This window comes from Balaenoptera ricei, chromosome 11 (assembly GCF_028023285.1).
Source record: "Balaenoptera ricei isolate mBalRic1 chromosome 11, mBalRic1.hap2, whole genome shotgun sequence".
Classification (NCBI taxonomy): Eukaryota; Metazoa; Chordata; class Mammalia; order Artiodactyla; family Balaenopteridae; genus Balaenoptera; species Balaenoptera ricei.
In genome coordinates, this window is record NC_082649.1 from 53,755,802 (window position 1) to 53,773,989 (window position 18,188).

Below are 18,188 nucleotides of genomic sequence, written 5' to 3' on the forward strand. Positions count from 1 at the left end.
GTGGGAGGGCTCTGCTCCTCTCTGTGTGGGCCTCCCCGCAAGACTTCTTGAGTGTCCTCACAACGTGGCTGCCAACTTCCCCAGAGCCCAGGAGAAGCTGGATCCTTTTTATGACCTAGCCTCGCAAATCACATAGCATCATTTCTGCCACACTCCGTTCAACAGAAACATTTGAGAGGAACCTGCATTCAAGAGGTGTGTCAAAGAATTTGTACATATATTTGAAAACCAGCCCCATATGCAGATTTCCATTCAGTTGCCTGCTGGGAATATTGAGGTTCTGTGGTTTCCCTCAGAGAGGGCCTTTAATTGATCATAGAGGTCACACTAAAGTTCCAAGCAAGAGCAAGGTTAAGTCACAAACTACTAGCATCACGTAGGCCTCAAGCTTTGTTCTGCTCTGCAGCACCCAAGGGTCTCCTATAATGGTACTTGGGGAGCGGTCACGCAGGGCCAGAGGGAGACACCCACCCTCATGGTGTGTGAGAGTGGGAAGACGACCAAGAAGAAAGTGGTTTGAAATACCCCCGGGTGATTCACATATGCATCTCCCAGGTGCTGGTCCCCCCACTCCCATTTGAAAACTGCTTTCCTAACTCTGTCTTCCCCATTTCCCAGATTGGGAAGCAGAGGCCCGAAGAGGCACAGTTTCTTGTTGAAGAAAGCAGCAGGTATTAAGCATACTTCAGTAAAGCTTAGTCGGGGCGCATGGATTAAATTTGCCCCTTCCAAGTCTTCGTATTAATTAATCCTTATCACAAGCCAGCCGAGTACATTTCTTGTCAGATCTGTTTCCAGGCAACGTCTGAGTCTAATGGGTGGGTCCCAGACCGAGTTTATTCTTCCACATCCTGCCACCTCTGTGGAATGTGCTTCAAGTGTAGGAACTTATCCAGACAGATGGTAAACTCTGATCTCATCCCACCGAGGAGGGACCGTAGCTCCTAAACCTTTCATAAGCGGTGTTTGGTCACCCTCTAGTGGGTAAATGGAAAAGTTCGCCATGCTTGCTGAACAGAAGCGCTGCTGATCTGGAAGGGGCGTGGAGGTGACTGACAGCACTCAGCAGGTATAGGGAGCTGTCATCTTGAGCATGATACAGTTCCTCGATGGTGCAGGGAAAGGGTGCACGCTTTTCCCCTGTCATCTCCTCTGGCTCAGTGTGTTAATAATCTGGTTTATTTGAAACAATGCAGGAAACAAAAATCTAACAACTATATGTGCACGTGTGTATATTTCCTGATGCAGCGAGTAAGTGTGACGGTTAACAGGATTGGCTAAATTTTTTCTGTAAAGGTCCAGATAGTAGATATTTTAGGCTTTGCAGCCAAAGGCCATGCACTCTGCTGTTGTAGCATGAAAACAGCCTTAGATAACGCTTAAATGGATGGGCATTGGCCGTGTTTGTGGATTGTACATAACAGGCAGCGGGCTGCGGGTGACCATGGCCCACAGTTGTCAACCCCCATGCAAAAGAAGGAACTGGATTGTGTTCATCTCTCACACGAGGTGGTAGAGTCCTCAGGGGTGGGGACTCGTGCCCTGCTCACCTTTGGACCCTGAGTACCCAGCAGTGTGTCTGGCTTGTAGCAGGTGCTCACGGCGTGGTTGCTGACCTGAGATGGCTCTGATGTCGGCCTCTGCAATATATCAGCTTTCTCCCAGGATTTCCTGGTCTTCATTGAGTTAAAAACAGCAACTCTCTGAATCGGATGTTTAAAGCATCAGAGCAGATAAGATTTGCAGCCATCCCTGTTTTCTTTCCATCTGTCTCTATTTTAAATGAACCAAGGCGCCACGGGAGAGGCCAGCAGATAATAGGCTTTGTAACGATGAGCTCGAGCACTGCCTGGTGGCCCAGCGTCAGTGGGCAGCTCTGGGGAATTTTGTTTTGCAGAACCAAGCATGGGTTTGCATCAAGGCATCTGCTCATTTTACCAGAGCTTATTTCTGCCCAGAGACTTGCGCTTGGGAGGGGTTGGCTGGTGGCATTCTAGGTGATGCTCCGAACCAGCACAGCAAGAAAACAGAGCAGGTGCCGGCCTCTTCAGCCTTGCATGTGGCTGGCCCTCAGGGCAGGTTTGTGGTCTGCCAAACACTCTGTTGTTGCCATTATTAATCACAATAGTGGTTATCATTTATAGAGCATCTTGTCTCATGTGAATTCTAGAAGATACATTTTATCCCTGGGTACAGATGAAGAAGCTGAGGCACGGAGAAATTAACTGATTTGGGGCATGTTATTGATATTATGTGACACCATAGTTAAAAGTCAGGACTAAGTTATGTAACACATAGTTAGTGCCTGTTTCTCCATTTGTAAAACGGTCCTGATGAAAGTTATTCAAAGGGCAGCTGTGTGGGTTAAAGTGAGGTGAGGCATGTAAAGCTCTTCCTTACTCTCTAGGACATAATATGCTATTACTATTACCTGGGGCCTGGGCACATAGTAAGTGCTCAAAAAATATTGGTTAAAGAGATAAATGTTATTTGCCCAGTCACACAGCTGGTAAGAATTCAAAGCCTGAATCTTTCTACCAGGCCAGATGGCCTTGGCATTGTACCATTTAACCAAATAGGAACGGAGGACATGGTAACCATGATATTGAGGGTGTCCACACAGGCAGAGAGGACAGAGCTGAAGGGTCAGACGCTCCTGGTTCACTTAGCCTGGCATCTTGTTGGGCATCTTGCCCATAGGAGAGGCCTCAAGTTCAGTCCATATGTCAGGGGGCTGGACATAGGTAAGACTCCTTGGCTCCATACAGGTGTAAAAACCTTGAACGATAGAGAAAAGGATCCTGGGAAAGGAGGAGGGGACGGACTCCTGAGAGTCATTGTCAACCCTGTTAGTAATACTAGCATAATAGTAATAACTGACCCAGCAGCCAGCTGGTCCCAAGCACTGCTGTGCATATATTAACTCACTTTGTCTTCCAACAACCCTATGAGGAAAGTTTCTGTATCCCCATTTTACAGATAAGGAAACAGGCTCAGGTTGGTAACTTGGCCAAGGACAGGCTGAATCTGGAGTACCTGATTTCCCCACTGAGCCAGCTCTGCTTCTCAGTCTGACGTAACCACGAGTGCTAGCATCACCCCAGCCAGAGAACGGGGAAGTGGAGAAGGGGAGGAAGACATCAAGACCCGATGCTACAAATTAAAATAACATCAGACTAGACGTTTGGTTCTGCTCTGACCACTAACTAGCTCGAAGCTTGTTGATCCCAAACATCTCCTGAACTTCTCTTCCAGCATTCACATTCTTTGGCCCTCAAACCACTATGGAATGAGTCTTGACTTTGAGAAAAGGTGCTGTCTGGAGACTGACATCCGATGCCAAGCCATGGGTCAGTCTCCTGTGGAGCTGAACTTCCATCTGACCTTCGTGTATTGGCTCGGAGCCTGTGGGAGACTCACGTCATCAGATGGGATGTCTTTGAGATCTCAGAGTCTTGGCTTTCCCTCCATCACCCAAATGTTGCCTGGCTAACTCCCATTGACCTACTTAATCTTAAACTGCCTCTGACCATCCAGACGTGGTTGGGTCCTTGTGCTTTACATTCTTGTATCAGCCTAGTTTCCTTTCATAGGACTTAACCACAGTTCATAGTCGAATATCCACTGACCGACCTTTTCCAGAGGCAGAGACCATGTCTGTTTTCCCACATCATTGCACCACCAGTGCACACTCAGTGAGTTTTTTTTTTTAAATAAATTATTTATTTATTTTTGGCTGCATTGGGTCTTCGTTGCTGCGCGTGGGCTTTCTTTTTAGTTGCAGCAAGCGGGGGCTACTCTTCGTTGTGGTGCGCAGGCCTCTCATTGCGGTGGCTTCTCTTGTTGCGGAGCACGGGCTCTAGGTGCACGGGCTTCAGTAGTTGTGGCACATGGGCTTAGTAGTTGTGGCTTGCGGGCTCTAGAACGCAGGCTCAGTAGTTGTGGCGCACGGGCTTAGTTGCTCCGCGGCATGTGGTATCTTCCTGGACTAGGGCTTGAACCCCTTGTCCCCTGAGTTGGCAGGAGGATTCTTAACCACTGTGCCACCAGGGAAGCCCTCAGTGAGGTTTTTGAATGATTGAATGTTGTCACGTGTGTGTGGTATTAAACATGGCAGGAGGAGACAGCCTGGCATGGTCATATAGTTTGGTTCTCTCCTTGCAGGACACGTAAGAGTAAGTCTACAGTAGCCAGTTTCCAACGCCACTTTATTGCAAGGAATTAATATGGTCAATGATCTAAAGCCCATTGAGGTATTTTGGAGGAGTGCTGAGCTCACACCTGGATTAACACAGCTCCCCGGGGCAAAGCCAGCCGGAAACAGCTGATGCGTTGCTCCCAGGGTAGCCTAGTTCACTGTCAGAAGTCACCTGTCTGTTTTCAAGGCTGAAGGACAGATGGTGCCCATCCCGGTTCCAGGCTAAAGTCGGAAAGAAAGCAGCCAACCCTTAGTGCCTCGAAAAAGCCCTGGCTCATAAGAGATGCTCAGTGTACATTTGAATAAATGAGACCCTTTAAACTCCTCTGAGCAGCAGAACAGCTGTCACAAAGTTCAGAGGCTTCAGAGGCAGGAGAGAACTCACAGACAAACTCAGTGTGTCTTTCAGTGTGATTTTTAAAAATCTAAGGCATCTGTTTCCTTGGTCCACAGGACCCTAGAATAAGGAAGCTGCGTGGGGGGCATGTGCATGCGGAGGGTCCAGCAGGGCTGTTGGAATCAGCTCGCTGACAGTCTCAAGAGGTCACGATGTTGAAGGTTTTCAGTTTTAAAAAACTTTCTTCATAGAAAAAACACAGATATCTGGTACCATTCAGGAAGTGGGGTGGGTGGGGCAATCAGTCTCATTCCACAAGGCAGGTAATTGAAATATTCAGTCCATTGCATCATCCCTATTGCTTTCCTCTCCTTGTTATCATTTGTTCAGGTCAATATTCAATATTTATTATCTCTGTGTAAATATTAGAGTCAAGTGTTACAGTGAACACTTAACTACAAACAGCTGCTAATAGTTTCTTTTGGTATTTAGTGACGTTAATAACGTACATATTTTTTAAGAATTTGCTCACTTTTCTTTGTAGCTAATTCACCTTGCATTTTTCTAATAGCCTTTCAGTAAAGTTTCCCACAAGCCATTCCCATCAGATAATCAGAGTTCTCATTTTTATCTTGGATGCATTTCTCCTGGGGATCTCCCTTCACCTTGGCATTCCCTTTACCTTTCTGTTGGGCTGACTTTCTGGTTTCCTGGATCCCTTGTCTTCCTCTTTCTTGGCTTCCTCCCTCACTTGGGGTGGAGCAGATTCCCTAATAGACTCACCAGGTTAAGAAGAAGGTAAAGTGACAAAAGGCACGGTGGTGATGGCCTTCACCATGCCTGTCTTTTGTTTTTGTTTTTTTAAAATATTTATTTATTTATTTGGCTGCTCTGGGTCTTAGTTGCGGCACGCAGGATCTTTTAGTTGCGACATGGGGGATCTTCCCTGACCAGGGATGGAACCGGGGGCCCCCTGCATTGGGAGTGTGAAGTCTTAACCACTGGACCACCAGGGAAGTCCCTGTCTTTTGAGTCACTCGGCTGCGATCTGACCTGGTTACCTTCTGTGCCTGGCGCGTTTGTCATGCCTGGATTTCCCCTCCTTCTGGGGATTACCCTCACCTTTCTCCCACAGAGTTCTGTTGGTTTACTCAGTAGTTCCTCTTTTAGAGTTTATACCCTCATTTTGTTGGGTCATATCCTTCAGTAGATTACTGAGAGAGAAGGTGTGGAAGGTGGATTTTTTTTTAGATGTTGCATATCTGAAAAAAAAAAAAAAAAAAAAAGTCTGCCTCTTGCTCTTCATTGATTATTTTCCTGGGTAATTTCTGGGTTAGAAACCACTTTCCAATTTGAAAGCATTTGCCATTATTTTCTAACATTCTGTCTGCTTCTGGAAAAGGTTAAAAGCCTTTCTGTTTTCTGATCCTTGGTGGTTCTTTGATTGTTCAAAACATCTTCTCTTTGCACCTGAGGCTCTGAGATTTCTGAACCTCGGTTGGGTCTGTTTTCATCCATTTTGCTGGGTACTCAGGGGAGCCCCTTCCAAAAATGTGTCACTTTTGTCTCCTTTCCTATTCATCTCATTCTGATGATAATTTTAGAAGGGTTTGGGGAAGGAACAAAGTTAGATTCATGTGTCCATTTTGACATCTTTACCCAAAAGCCTAAAATACATGCTGAAGCTACAGGAATTGGTGCTGGCACAGCAGTCAACACAGATGAGTGGAATGAAGATTCCAGAAACTGACCCAAAATGTGAGAAGTCACCAGTAAGTGATAACAGATCACCTGACCATCTGCTAGAAAAAAAATAAAGTTGGACTTTCTTCACCCTGTACATAGAATTCAATTCTAGTTTGTTTAAAGATTTAAGCATACACACAAAACTATCAGAAAATATAGGAGAATATTTTTATAATCTTGTGCTGAGGAAGCCCTTCCTAAGCACATAGGAATAGAAGAAGGCTCAAAGAGCTACCAGTTAACTGTGTAAAAATTTTAAACTTCCATGTGACTAAAGACTGAATTTAAAAAAGCTGGATGGGAAAATATTGCCACATGTGTAGTTTGTTACCATCCTTGTTATGTAAAGATTTCTACAGATCAGTAAGAAAGTGATTTTTTTAAAACGTCAATAAATCAGAACTAGAAGTGGCTAATAAGCACTTGAAAAGATGCTTTTCCATCCTCACGACTGATCAGGAAAGTGCAAACTAAAATAAGAAGGATACAGCACATCTGTTCTTAGTGTGTGGTCCCTGAACCGGCAGCATCCCCTGGGAACTTAGAAATGCAGATTCTCAGATCCCTTTCTAGACCTACTACTAATCACAAACTCTGGGGGGAAGCCCGTCCACCTGTAGGTTAACAAGCCCTTCAGTTGATTCTGACGTTTGAGAACCACCGCTGGGCAGCTGAGAGAGTGAACAAATGACGTTCAGTGTCGTGGATGAAATCACAACGTTGAGTGAGAGAAATCAAACATGGGAGCATGGGGCTTCCCTGGTGGCGCAGTGGTTGAGAATCTGCCTGTTAATGCAGGGGACACGGGTTCGAGCCCTGGTCTGGGAAGATCCCACATGCCACGGAGCAGCTGGGCCCGTGAGCCACAACTACTGAGCCTGCGCGTCTGGAGCCTGTGCCCCGCAACGGGAGGGGCCGCGATAGTGAAAGGCCCGCGCACCGCGATGAAGAGCGGTCCCCGCTTGCCGCAACTAGAGAAAGCCCTCGCACGAACCGAAGACCCAACACAGCCAAAAATAAATAATAAATAAATAAATAAAGTAGCTATAAAAAAAAAATAAAAAACAAACAAACAAACAAACAAAAAAACATGGGAGCATGGACGATAGGATTCCATCTCTGTGAAGTTCCAAAACAGGATGACAGAAACCAGGGGAGTTGGGACCCTCGGAGGAGGGAAGGAGTAACTAGGCGTGATGGAGCCCCCCCTCCGCCGCAGCGGTGCTAAACATGTTCTCTTTCTTGAGTGGATGCTGGTGACACAAGTTGGTCCAGTTTGTGAAAATTCATTGAGCTGTTCACTTAGGATTTGTACACTTTTCTCTGTGCTGTACTTCAGTCAAGCAGTGAAGGGCAAAACATGAGATCTCTTTTGTTTTTTAGTCAGGTTTTTAATCATTTAAAACCTGGGCATTTAATGAGGTTGGAAGGGAAGAGCAGGCATACTCAGATGAGAGGATGAATCAGCACAAGTATTTTGATGAGTAATTTGACAGTACCTCTAAAGCTTAAAATATTCTAGAAATTCCACTTCTAGAAATCTATCCTGGAATTCAGGTTTGCAGAGGTATACATTATATAAGAATGTTCCCTGGGTATTTTTTGTACAAACATAAAGGAGACAACTTAAATTTTTCTCCATAGGGAACTGGTTACATGAATTATGGAAAACTGGGCAGCTGTTAAAATCGACATAGATCTGGAAAGAGGTCCTCGGTGGCATGGCTGACTGAAAGAAACAAGTTATAGGCACCATATACTGAGTGATCCGTATTTTTAAAGGAGAAAGAAAAGGATTTGCAGGTGGTAGTTACAAATGCAAGCGAAAGAAGTTAGGAAGGCTGGATGTAAAATTTTTATATTGGTTTCTCGAGAATTTACAACTGGTGTTTGTGACTTCTTTGTGTGTTTTATATATAGTTTTTATACTGCTGTGCTTATTTTTACCTGCACTTATCACTTTCTTAAACTTTTTTAAGTCTTAGATTTACCATTCAAAAAAAAGGGTTGGCTTAAAATAATGTTTATCAGTGAAAAAACAAACAGTATTTTTGTAGTCTAAACAAATAAAGATCTAGTTACACACACACACACACACACACACACACGGAGCTGTTTTTGTAGAGTGCTTTTCATCAATATTGGTTATAGTGAGACAAGAAGTGTGCTTCTGGATATATTTCACTTACCTAGGAAATTCACTTGGGTAGAGTAATTCTTTTCTTTTTTTTTTTTTTTTTTTTAGGAGGCGTGCTGTTTTGGGTGAAGTATTTTTTTTTATTTATTTATTTTATTATCTTTGGCTGTGTTGGGTCTTCGGTTCGTGCGAGGGCTTTCTTCAGTTACGGCAAGCGGGGGCCACTCTTCATCGCGGTGCGGGGACCGCTCTTCATCGCGGTGCGCGGGCCTTTTCACTATCGCGGCCCCTCCCGTTGCGGGGCACAGGCTCCAGACGCGCAGGCTCAGTGTTGTGGCCCACGGGCCCAGCCGCTCCGCGGCATGTGGGATCTTCCCAGACCAGGGCTCGAACCCGTGTCCCCTGCACCAGCAGGCAGACTCTCAACCACTGCGCCACCAGGGAAGCCCAGAGTAATTCTTTTCTTGACAGTTCTTTTCCTGTGTTTGCTGGTGAGATCTTGGGTCAAAGATTTCTGTTTTTTGAGAGACAGCTCAGTTAGCGATATTATCTCTGTGTGTAGAAGATGACCGCCGCTAGCACTTTAGACAGAGCGTCTCTGGATAGTGAACTCCGCTTGCTTTAATAATGATAACCATTTTCACATTCAGAGCCAAGAGCTGTTAGCTGAGCCTGTTTAGCTGGCACAAGCTTACGCTGGCAACTCTTAAACTCTTGCACACTCCTGGAGAGACAGCTGCCACGTTGCAGTGGCTCTTCCTGTGGTTATTTCCTGTGTGAATCAACAGAGGGCCCTTCTGACCCCTTCAGTTTGAATCAAGAAGCCCTTGTTGTTGTTTCAGACCCTACCATGCTGGATGAGGTGTGTTACCTGTCTTACTGATCCAGCGGAATAGCACACCTGTGTGTGTAGATGACCTGTCAGTTGTGATGAATTCCGGACCAAAACCCCATGGGTGTTGAGGCTTGGCCCTTTCCGGGATTTTATCCTGTTTTGTGCTTCTTCACTTTCAATAAATTCCATTGCCACAGATGTAAACACAAAAATACATCTCCATTAAATGTTTCTTCGGAATTCATATACGACATCAAGCAGATAAAAGAACATCAACTTTCAGCTCTAGGGAGGGGAAGCAGCAGCACTTAGAGTCTGTTCCCTGCTCCCCAGCACAGACGTCCGGACCTCGCCAGGGAGGTGGGTTTGTCTCAGTGAACAGTTTAAAAGGTCCCCTGGAAGCCTGTCTGAGGGCTAAGTGATCCTAACAGGAAGTCTTCTTTCCTAAAGAGGGGCCTGAACTCTTCCCCCTGGACTGTCCACTTCTAACCCCATCCTGAGGTCTCTGGCTCCCCTAAACTGGATAGGTTGTAAACTGAGCCCAGGTCAGCCCTTTAACCTGTTCCTGTTTCATCTTTCCAGCTGAGGAAGTGACACCCTAATCCACTGGGGAGTCTTTCCAGAAACCCGGGGGTAATTCCACTTTATCCTAATCTGATATATCAAATCTGTGAAGGTCCTGTCTCCTTCTGAAATTTGCCTTGAATCACTCACTTCCCAGTATTCACCAGCATCTTGGTCTTGGGCGCATCATCTTCTTCCACTTGGATTATTACAGCAGTCTCCGAACTGTTTCCCTACCCCTACCCCAACTCTGCTTGCCTGTTCTCGCCATGCAGTCAGAGTGATCTTGCAAAAACTTAACCTGATCTTATCATTGTCTTGCTCAGAATCCTCCTGTAGCTCTTAGGATAAAGTACAAAATCCTTAGGTGTCCTGGGCCCACTTAATCTGACCCTCCCCAAGCCCTCTAACATCTTGTACCCATGTCCTAACGTCCTCCACTCTCCTGCAGGTTCTAGAAGGCCCTTCCCCTGCAGCCCTCTGCCCATGCCATGCTCTCTGCCTGGGACGGTGTCTTCTGCCCGTCTTACTAGCTCCCAGAGGGTCTTCAGGCTCTTCCTCAGCACAGCCTCCTCTGACATTTGTTCCTCTTGCCAAAAAGGTCACAGCCCCCGTCACAGACCCTTGTCACACACTTTATTTCCTTCAGAGCATTTTCCCAACTGTAACTATTCAGATATTTCCCCCCATGAGACTCTAAGTCGTGCATGAGCAGGTCTGTTTGGTTTCTGCCCTGCTCTACCCTCGGGGCCCACGGAGCAGGAAGCCTGGCCTGTGGCATGTGCTCAGGGCAGGTGCTCAGGTGTCAACGCCGAATGACCAGCTTTGTGATCAGAGTCAGTTTCATGTCTTGTCCCACATCCCATGGAGAGAGCTGAGACAGGAAGGAAATCGCTTGCCCCGAGTTACACAGCAGCCAGATCTGCTGCCAGAGTCCGTCCCACACGCCTGATGCTGTCTCCTGGGAATAGGGTTTAGATGCCAACTTTCCTTCCTATGGGTTAGGAATAAAGTCCTCCTGGGCCCTGGAAAGCACACCTCGCCGTGGCCTCCCTCCTTGAGGACCAGAGACTCACACAGCGTAGACCAGCATCCTTCCTTCACTCAGTGGTGATGTGGTGGGGCTTCGGGCTGGTCTTGCTCTGTAGCAGCAGTGAAGTCGGGTGACCGTTGCTGGAATAAATGCATAACTTATGTCTTGTTCCCTTGACAGGTATCGGGAGCAGATTCCAGCCACAGATGTGTGTTGTTTTGCCCCTCTTTATTAGTGCTGACATTTAAAAATCGAGGTCATCATGTACAAACTTGAGTTTCTGTGTTCTCCTTGGGGTGGGGGTGGCAGAAAGATGGAGAAAACCAGCCCACAACTGGCCGGAGCTGGGCAGAGACTTCCCCCAGAAACAAGGCGTGGGTTTCTTGTTTGTCCTGGTCTCTGCCCTGCCTGTTCTGTTCATTCATTTTACCTTCCTGGCATTTGCAAGAATGTGAGCTTGCGGCCAGATCACATTTGGTACATGTACCCATATATATGAGTAAAAATTGTGATTGACACTTTGTATAATTACTTTTTTCTCTGTCCCCACTTCCTCCTCCTTCTCCATTTTCTCTTCCACCTCCCTTTTCCTTTCCACGGCCTCTCCTGTTTCACAGGTTCTGGGACTGCTGGTATGGACACTGATCGCTGGAACTGAGTACTTCCGGGTCCCTGCGTTTGGCTGGGTCATGTTTGTAGCTGTGTTTTACTGGGTCCTCACCGTCTTCTTCCTCATCATCTACATAACGATGACCTACACCAGGATCCCCCAGGTGCCCTGGACCACGGTGGTAAGGAAACCATGGGTGTTCTTCCTGTTCACTGCCCATTAGGTAGGACGGAATTTAGTCCTTCTCCAGACAATTCGGGATTGTCTATGCCAACAAAGCAGAGGGCAAAGTCAGGGAGAACCCAGCACAGGTGTTTTACACCTGAGCGTGAAACAGCATTGTTGGAAGGTCCAGGAATTCCTTTTAGGCAAAGTAGCAAACCGGTCCTCAGAAGACTGAATCAAGAGAAGCTCTGTTCTCTGCGTACACTCTTGTTTTATTAATTCCCTATAAACAGTGTCATCTAGGAACAGGTGTGTCAGGGCATAGCCTCAGCAGATCTTCTGTCCTCCAAACCCCTCCTGGGGCCGTGGCTTTAACCCTTTGTGTACCAGAGTTCTTTGATGTTGAGAGGTGAAGAGTTAGAATGAAAAATGAACGTCACTGTTAGAACAACAAGATGACCTCACATTGGGGAGCAGGAGTAGTCAAGAGTGACTGGATTCTTGTCCTGACTCCATGCTGGATGCATGATTACAAAGGGAGACACAGCCTGGGGGCGGGGCGGGGGGAATAGATAAGAAAATGTGTAGATTACAGAACCTATCTTTGTCTGCTTGGGTGCCAAAACAGAATACCCTAGACGGGAAGCTTCAGTGACAGAAATTTCTCTCAGTTCTAGAGGCTGGAAGTCTAAGATCAGGTGTCAGTACAGCTGGTTTCCGGTGCAAGCTCTCCTCCTGGCTTGCAGATGCCTGCTGATCTTGCTGTGTCCTCACATGGCAGAGAGAGAAAGAGAGGATGTGAGCTCCCTTTCGTCTCTTCTTACAAGGGTGCTAACCCTCTCAGGGGGACCCCACTCTCATGAGCTCCTCTAACCCTAATTACCTCAAAGGCCCCGTATCCAAATACTATCACGCTGAGGGTTAGGGCTTCAACATATGAATTTGGGGGGACACATTCAGTCCATAATATTCTGCCCTGGGCCTCCCTGGTGGCGCAGTGGTTAAGAATCCACCTGTCAATGCTGGGGACACGGGTTTGAGCCCTGGTCCGGGAAGATCCCACCTGCCACAGAGCAACTAAGCCCGTGCGGCACAACTACTGAGCCTGCGCTCTAGAGCCCACGAGCCACAACTACTGAGCCCACGTGCCGCATCTACTGAAGCCCACGTGCTCTAGAGCCTATGCTCCGCAACAAGAGAAGCCACTGCAATGAGAAGCCTGCGCACTGCAACGAAGAGTAGCCCTCACTAGCCTCAACTAGAGAAAGCCTGCGTGCAGCAACGAAGACCCAACACAGTCAAAAATAATAAGTAAATAAAAATGAATAAATTTATAAAAAAATACTAATATTAATAAAAATAATAATATATTAAAAAAATTCTGCCCCCCCAACCATGACCATCTCACATGCATATACATTTGTTCCATCTCAACATCCCCCAAACTCATTCCAGCATCAACTAAAGTCTTGGTCCAAAGTCTCCTTTAAATACCGTCTATGTCAGATATGGGTGGGGCTTGAGGTACAGTTCATCCCGAGGCAAAATTCCTCTCCAGCTATGAACCTGTGAAACCAGACAAATTGAGTGCTTCCAAAATACAGCGGTGAGACAGGTACAGATAGACATTCCCATTTCAAAAGGGAGAAATAGGAAAGAAGGAAGGGGTGACAGGTCCCCAGCAAGCCCAAAAGTTACAAGGCAAATTCCATCTGATCTTAAGGCTCCAGAACAATCCTTTTTTTGGTTCAGTGCTCTGCCTTCCCGGTGCATTGGGGTAGCAATGTCACCCTGGTGTCTCTGCAGGGTGGCCCTGCCCCTGGGGCACTGGGTAGGGATATCCTGACTCACAGAAATCCCACCCTTTGAAACTGAGGAGGAACCAGTCTGCCCACTGGGCCCGCGATGGGAGTGGCAGCCCTGATGATCTCTGAATCACCTTCGGGTGATTCATTCTTTTCGTGAAAGATAAAGCTATTTCGCAGTCAAATAGTTCTATGGTTCTGTCCCATAGAATCCAAGAAGTTCCACAGCCCTACTTCATTTTGGCCCATCTGCATCCCCTTCAGTTCAAACTGGTAATGTTTCTACTGGTATAATCCCTTACCTATTCCTGGCTTCTGCTAAGATGGTCGATTAGATCTGTGGTTTGTACCTGTAATCTGTTTATCAAAAGGCTGTTCGGCCACACCCTGAGTGTTCTCTTCTGAAAGAGCTTTCTCATTTTTCGCAATATGGCTGAGCTGAGAATTTTTCAAAACCTTCTTTTTTGTTTTGTTTTTTTTGTTTTTTTGGCTACGCTGTGCGGCATGCGGGATCTTAGTTCCCTGAGCAGGGATCGCACCCGCACCCCTTGCGTTGGAAGTGCGGAGTCTTAACCACTGGACTGCCAGGGAAGTCCCGGTTCTGGTTCTTTTTTGCTTAATGATTCCTTCTTCAATTCATCTCTCTCCTTTTGCATTTTCCTCCAAGCTGTCGGGGGAACCAGGCCACTCCTTCGGCACTTTGCTAAAAAAATTTCTTCAGCTAAACGTTCGATGTCATTGCTTGAAGTTCTCCCTTCCACAAAACACTAGAACACCTTTCAGACAAGTTCTTTGCCACTTTATAGCAAGGATCACCTTTCCTCCAGTTTCCGATAACATATATTCCTCATTTCCATCTGAGACCTCACCAGAATCTCCTTAAACATCCATATTTCTAGCATGTGCCTCAGAACTCTCCAGCCGCTCTTTATTAGCCAGTGCCAAAGCCACTTCCATATTTTTAGCTATTTTGTGACAGTTCTGAAGGGACTCAAAGTCTTGGTCTCCTGACTGCTGGTCGGGGTTCTTATTTTGCTGACCTCTGGCCTAGAGCATCTATTAGTCTGTCTCTCCTCCAAGCCTAAGCCTCCTTCATTGATTTATTACATTAAGAACTTAAAATATTGCCTTTAATGTTACTTTTTTTTTTTTTTTCTTGTTTAACACTGCTCCCTTCTGAAACTCCCTGGTTTGAAAATGCTCTGATTTGCATTTTTAGAATTTATCATCGTGAGGTGTGTCCGCATTTTATAGCTAAGGAAACTGAGGTTTGGAGCCTCCTGACTTTGCACGGGTTCACGCACAATTGGGCCCATGTCTCTCGACTTCCATCCAGCAGTTTTTTCTGATGTCATCCTGCTCCGGGAGCTCCTCTGCCTGAGTAGTGATTAGAACCCTGGCCAGCAGTCAGGAGACCCCTCCATGTTGGGGTTCCACACTCACACGTGTGAAGAGACCAGAAAGTCATGCAAGTGAGCGTAAACCCTGTTGAATCCTTGCCACCCAGATGCACTGACTTAAACAACCGCAGGGTATTCTTCACAGAGAAGTAAGCTGGAAATGTGCTCCCAGGATCGCTAGATCTTCTGTTGTTGTTTTTTTTTCCCCTTCCTAAGAGAATCCAGAAATCTGGGTTTCTGTGTAAACTCCCCCAGTTTTAAGATGTTTACAGCCAAATTTTGAAAATTTTACTCGCTGCTGGCAGATGCTAAACGTCAGATGCGTCTGCCTTCTGGTTGGGATATTTTGTTTGCTGCTCCAACTGAGAAGCCCCTTTGCAACCCCTCAAAGCGTTGGTAAGCGAGGAAGCAGCGTGCACCGAGTACCCCCAAGGCGCCGAGGAGCTGCCTTCTCATCGCCCTTGTCCCCTGCCCCCCTCACGAGTCCAGGTGGGCCCCTTGCCACAGCCGAGGTGCGCCTCTGGCCGCTTCTGAGGTCCGGGTGTGCCCAGACCTTCCCAGGCTCCCTAAACACTCTGCACCTCTGTCTCCCAGGGTCTGTGCTTTAATGGCAGTGCCTTCGTCTTATACCTCTCTGCCGCTATTGTGGATGCGTCTTCTGTCTCCCCGGAGAGGGACAGTCACAACTTCAACAGCTGGGCAGCCTCGTCGGTGAGTGAGCACTTCATCCCCACGGTCTCCTCCTCCCTCCCCAAGGCCGGCTGAGGATCTGGGCGAGGAGGACAAAGTTAACCTGCAGGGAAAAGCATCACCTGCGGGAGGGACACCTTGGCAATGAACTTCCTGGTTTGAGCATCATGGGGCCTCCCGTTGGCCTGGAGCACAAAGAGGCTGAAAGAGTCCGCTCGAGTGAAAGCCAAATGCTAGAACAAAATAAGTGTTTGAGGGAGAAAAAAACATTTGAGGGATTCTAAGAATAATTCTGCCTACAGTGTCCGTGGGAGAGAGAGGCAGAAAATGAGCACAGTAGGATTCTGTGTGTTGAAGTAGAAATGTTTGTTTATGCTCTCAGGATGCCTGGGAAGATAGACACCAGCAGAGGTTCCTTCCAGGGACTGTGATGGGCCATGAGGAGTGTGGGATGAGGGGCTTCTACTTTTTAATTTATGTGCTTCTGTACTGTTTGCATTTTTAAACCATAAGTGTGTATTTTTCAGATTTAAAAAACTAATTTTAAAAGTTTCTCTGAGATGGGCCTTATAACATTCCATCCGCAGTAGAAGTGGTGGGGGCGGGAGGTGGGCAGTTAGACAGGAAGACCAACAGTATGATGTTAAAGCTGGTGGGTGATCCATGGGTGTTCATCGTATTCTCGACCTGTATTTCAAAATCTCTATTGAAGGGTAAAGAGCGTGGATCCACGTGAGATTAAAAGTCACAGGGCTCAAGTTAGCACACAGCACGAGTAGTCAGCTGGGCAGATGCAAACTAATATGTATAGGATGGATAAACAACGAGGTCCTACTGTATAGCACTGGGAACTATATTCAATATCCTGCGATAAACCATCATGGAAAAGAACATGAAAAGGAACGTACATATATGTATAACTGCGTCACTTTGCTATACAGCAGAAATTAGCACAACATTGTAAATCAACTGGACGTCAATAACATTTTTTTAAAAATGAAGAATTAGGTGGAACTGGGCTGTGGTTGCCCCAGGAGAGGGCCCGGCGTTTTCCCAGCTCTGCACTCACACCCCCTGGGGGCCCCTGGCTTCCTTCCGCCCACTCAGCTTGTTTGTGTAAACTGAGCCTGTGACAATCTGAGGTTAAGCCTTGGTCTAAAATCACCGATACTAAATTAGAAATACATGGGCTTTTCTCAGATGCACACCACCATATTCACCCCCACGTGAACACCCTGGGCTTATTGGAGTAAGACTACAGGCTTTCCAGATAGGTTCCCAAAAAGAAAAACAGCCTAGCCTGAAATTGTTTCAGAAGGAAGGTAATTGAACCAATAAAGCAGTTTTAGATGAGAAAGCTTGGAGTCGAGGGATGCCATAAGTGCATTATTCAGTAGAGGTGAAATGATAACTTGTGCTAATTAGGATGTGCCCTAAACCCCCTTTCTATTATGCTTTGTTTTCTCCAGTTCTTCGCCTTCCTGGTCACCGTCTGCTACGCTGGAAACACATATTTCAGTTTTATAGCTTGGAGATCCAGGACCATACAGTGATATGCCATTTTGAGAATTAAAAGGGAAAAAAAAAGGAAGAATCTCACTGTAAAAACAGGTGTAGGTATAATGTATATTTCCAGAGAATTGTATTTAACTAATGTTTTTATATACTTAGTTAAATTTGCTCACAGTGGTTTGTTATAATTAAACTGGATACTTACTTGCAAAGTGCTGTAGCTTATAATGAATCTTAAATATCTTGTTGATGTCTTCATAGACCTTATTTTCTTAGGCAGTGTATTAGAAATAGATAAATTGCTAATATTAAGAATGCATCAAGTTTGTAAACCTAACTTTTAAAAATTCCAGATTCTTTTTTCATTAAATGTTTCACAATCCAGGGTAATGTGACATCTGACTCAAGAAAGGAGACCTATTGCTGAAGCCTGAGGCTGGGGGCTGGGGGGAATTCTTCATCCTCATGGTGTTGCCAGGGGTGATATTGCCAGGAGACACTGTCCACAGCCCCCAGGCCAGCGTGGTCGGAGAGACCCATCTCCCCAGGTCTGGGGATCGCCGGCGGCATGAGTCTCACATGCCAACTGGTTAGCCCAGAAAGCATCTAATGAGACACTAGCCTTAGAACTTAGTAATGAGCTCGCCTTAAGTGGTGCTCTGAGCACAGTGGCTGATGTGCTGGTGGTATTTTTTTCTAATACAGATTAAAATAAGCTCATAACCATTAAAAGGATAAATACTTGCATGTACCTTAAAAACCATCTTGCTGACCACAGAGACACAGGTACCATATTTGGTGGAACATATCGGACCAAAAGGCTCCAAATCTCCAAGCCTTAATATTTTGTAACATTGTTATTAGATATTATGAGACAGTGGGAAGAACCCCGTTCCGGAGGCAGATGTGCACTTAGAGGAAGTGTTTTTAGGCTAGGTGGTTCTTGCTGGAATGGCAGTGTATCTTGGGTGATTTTTCAAACTGCAAAACAAGAAACCACAGAAACGTTGGTATAGTTGATGGTAGGGAGAGGGTTCAGCCATGCACTCTGTGGACATGGCCCCGTGGCCTCCTCTCTTCTGCTCGTGTGGCAGTGCTGTTTTCTTTCTGTTGTGTGTTGTTTGCGTTGGTTTTCCTGTTCATCTAATTCCTTAGC

General features: G+C 46.3%; 1 protein-coding gene across 1 annotated transcript in view; it reads left to right on the top strand.

The window, feature by feature from the left end:
* Positions 1-17,244, top strand: part of CMTM8 (CKLF like MARVEL transmembrane domain containing 8) — an 86,881-nt gene extending 69,637 nt beyond the window's left edge. Inside the window, exons 2-4 of the mRNA XM_059939073.1 lie at positions 11,468-11,641; positions 15,425-15,541; positions 16,990-17,244. Of these exons, the coding sequence (XP_059795056.1) occupies positions 11,468-11,641; positions 15,425-15,541; positions 16,990-17,073 (375 nt within the window). The 3' untranslated portion in view covers positions 17,074-17,244. The remainder of the gene's footprint in view (positions 1-11,467; positions 11,642-15,424; positions 15,542-16,989) is intronic.
* Positions 17,245-18,188: the final 944 nt, after the last annotated feature.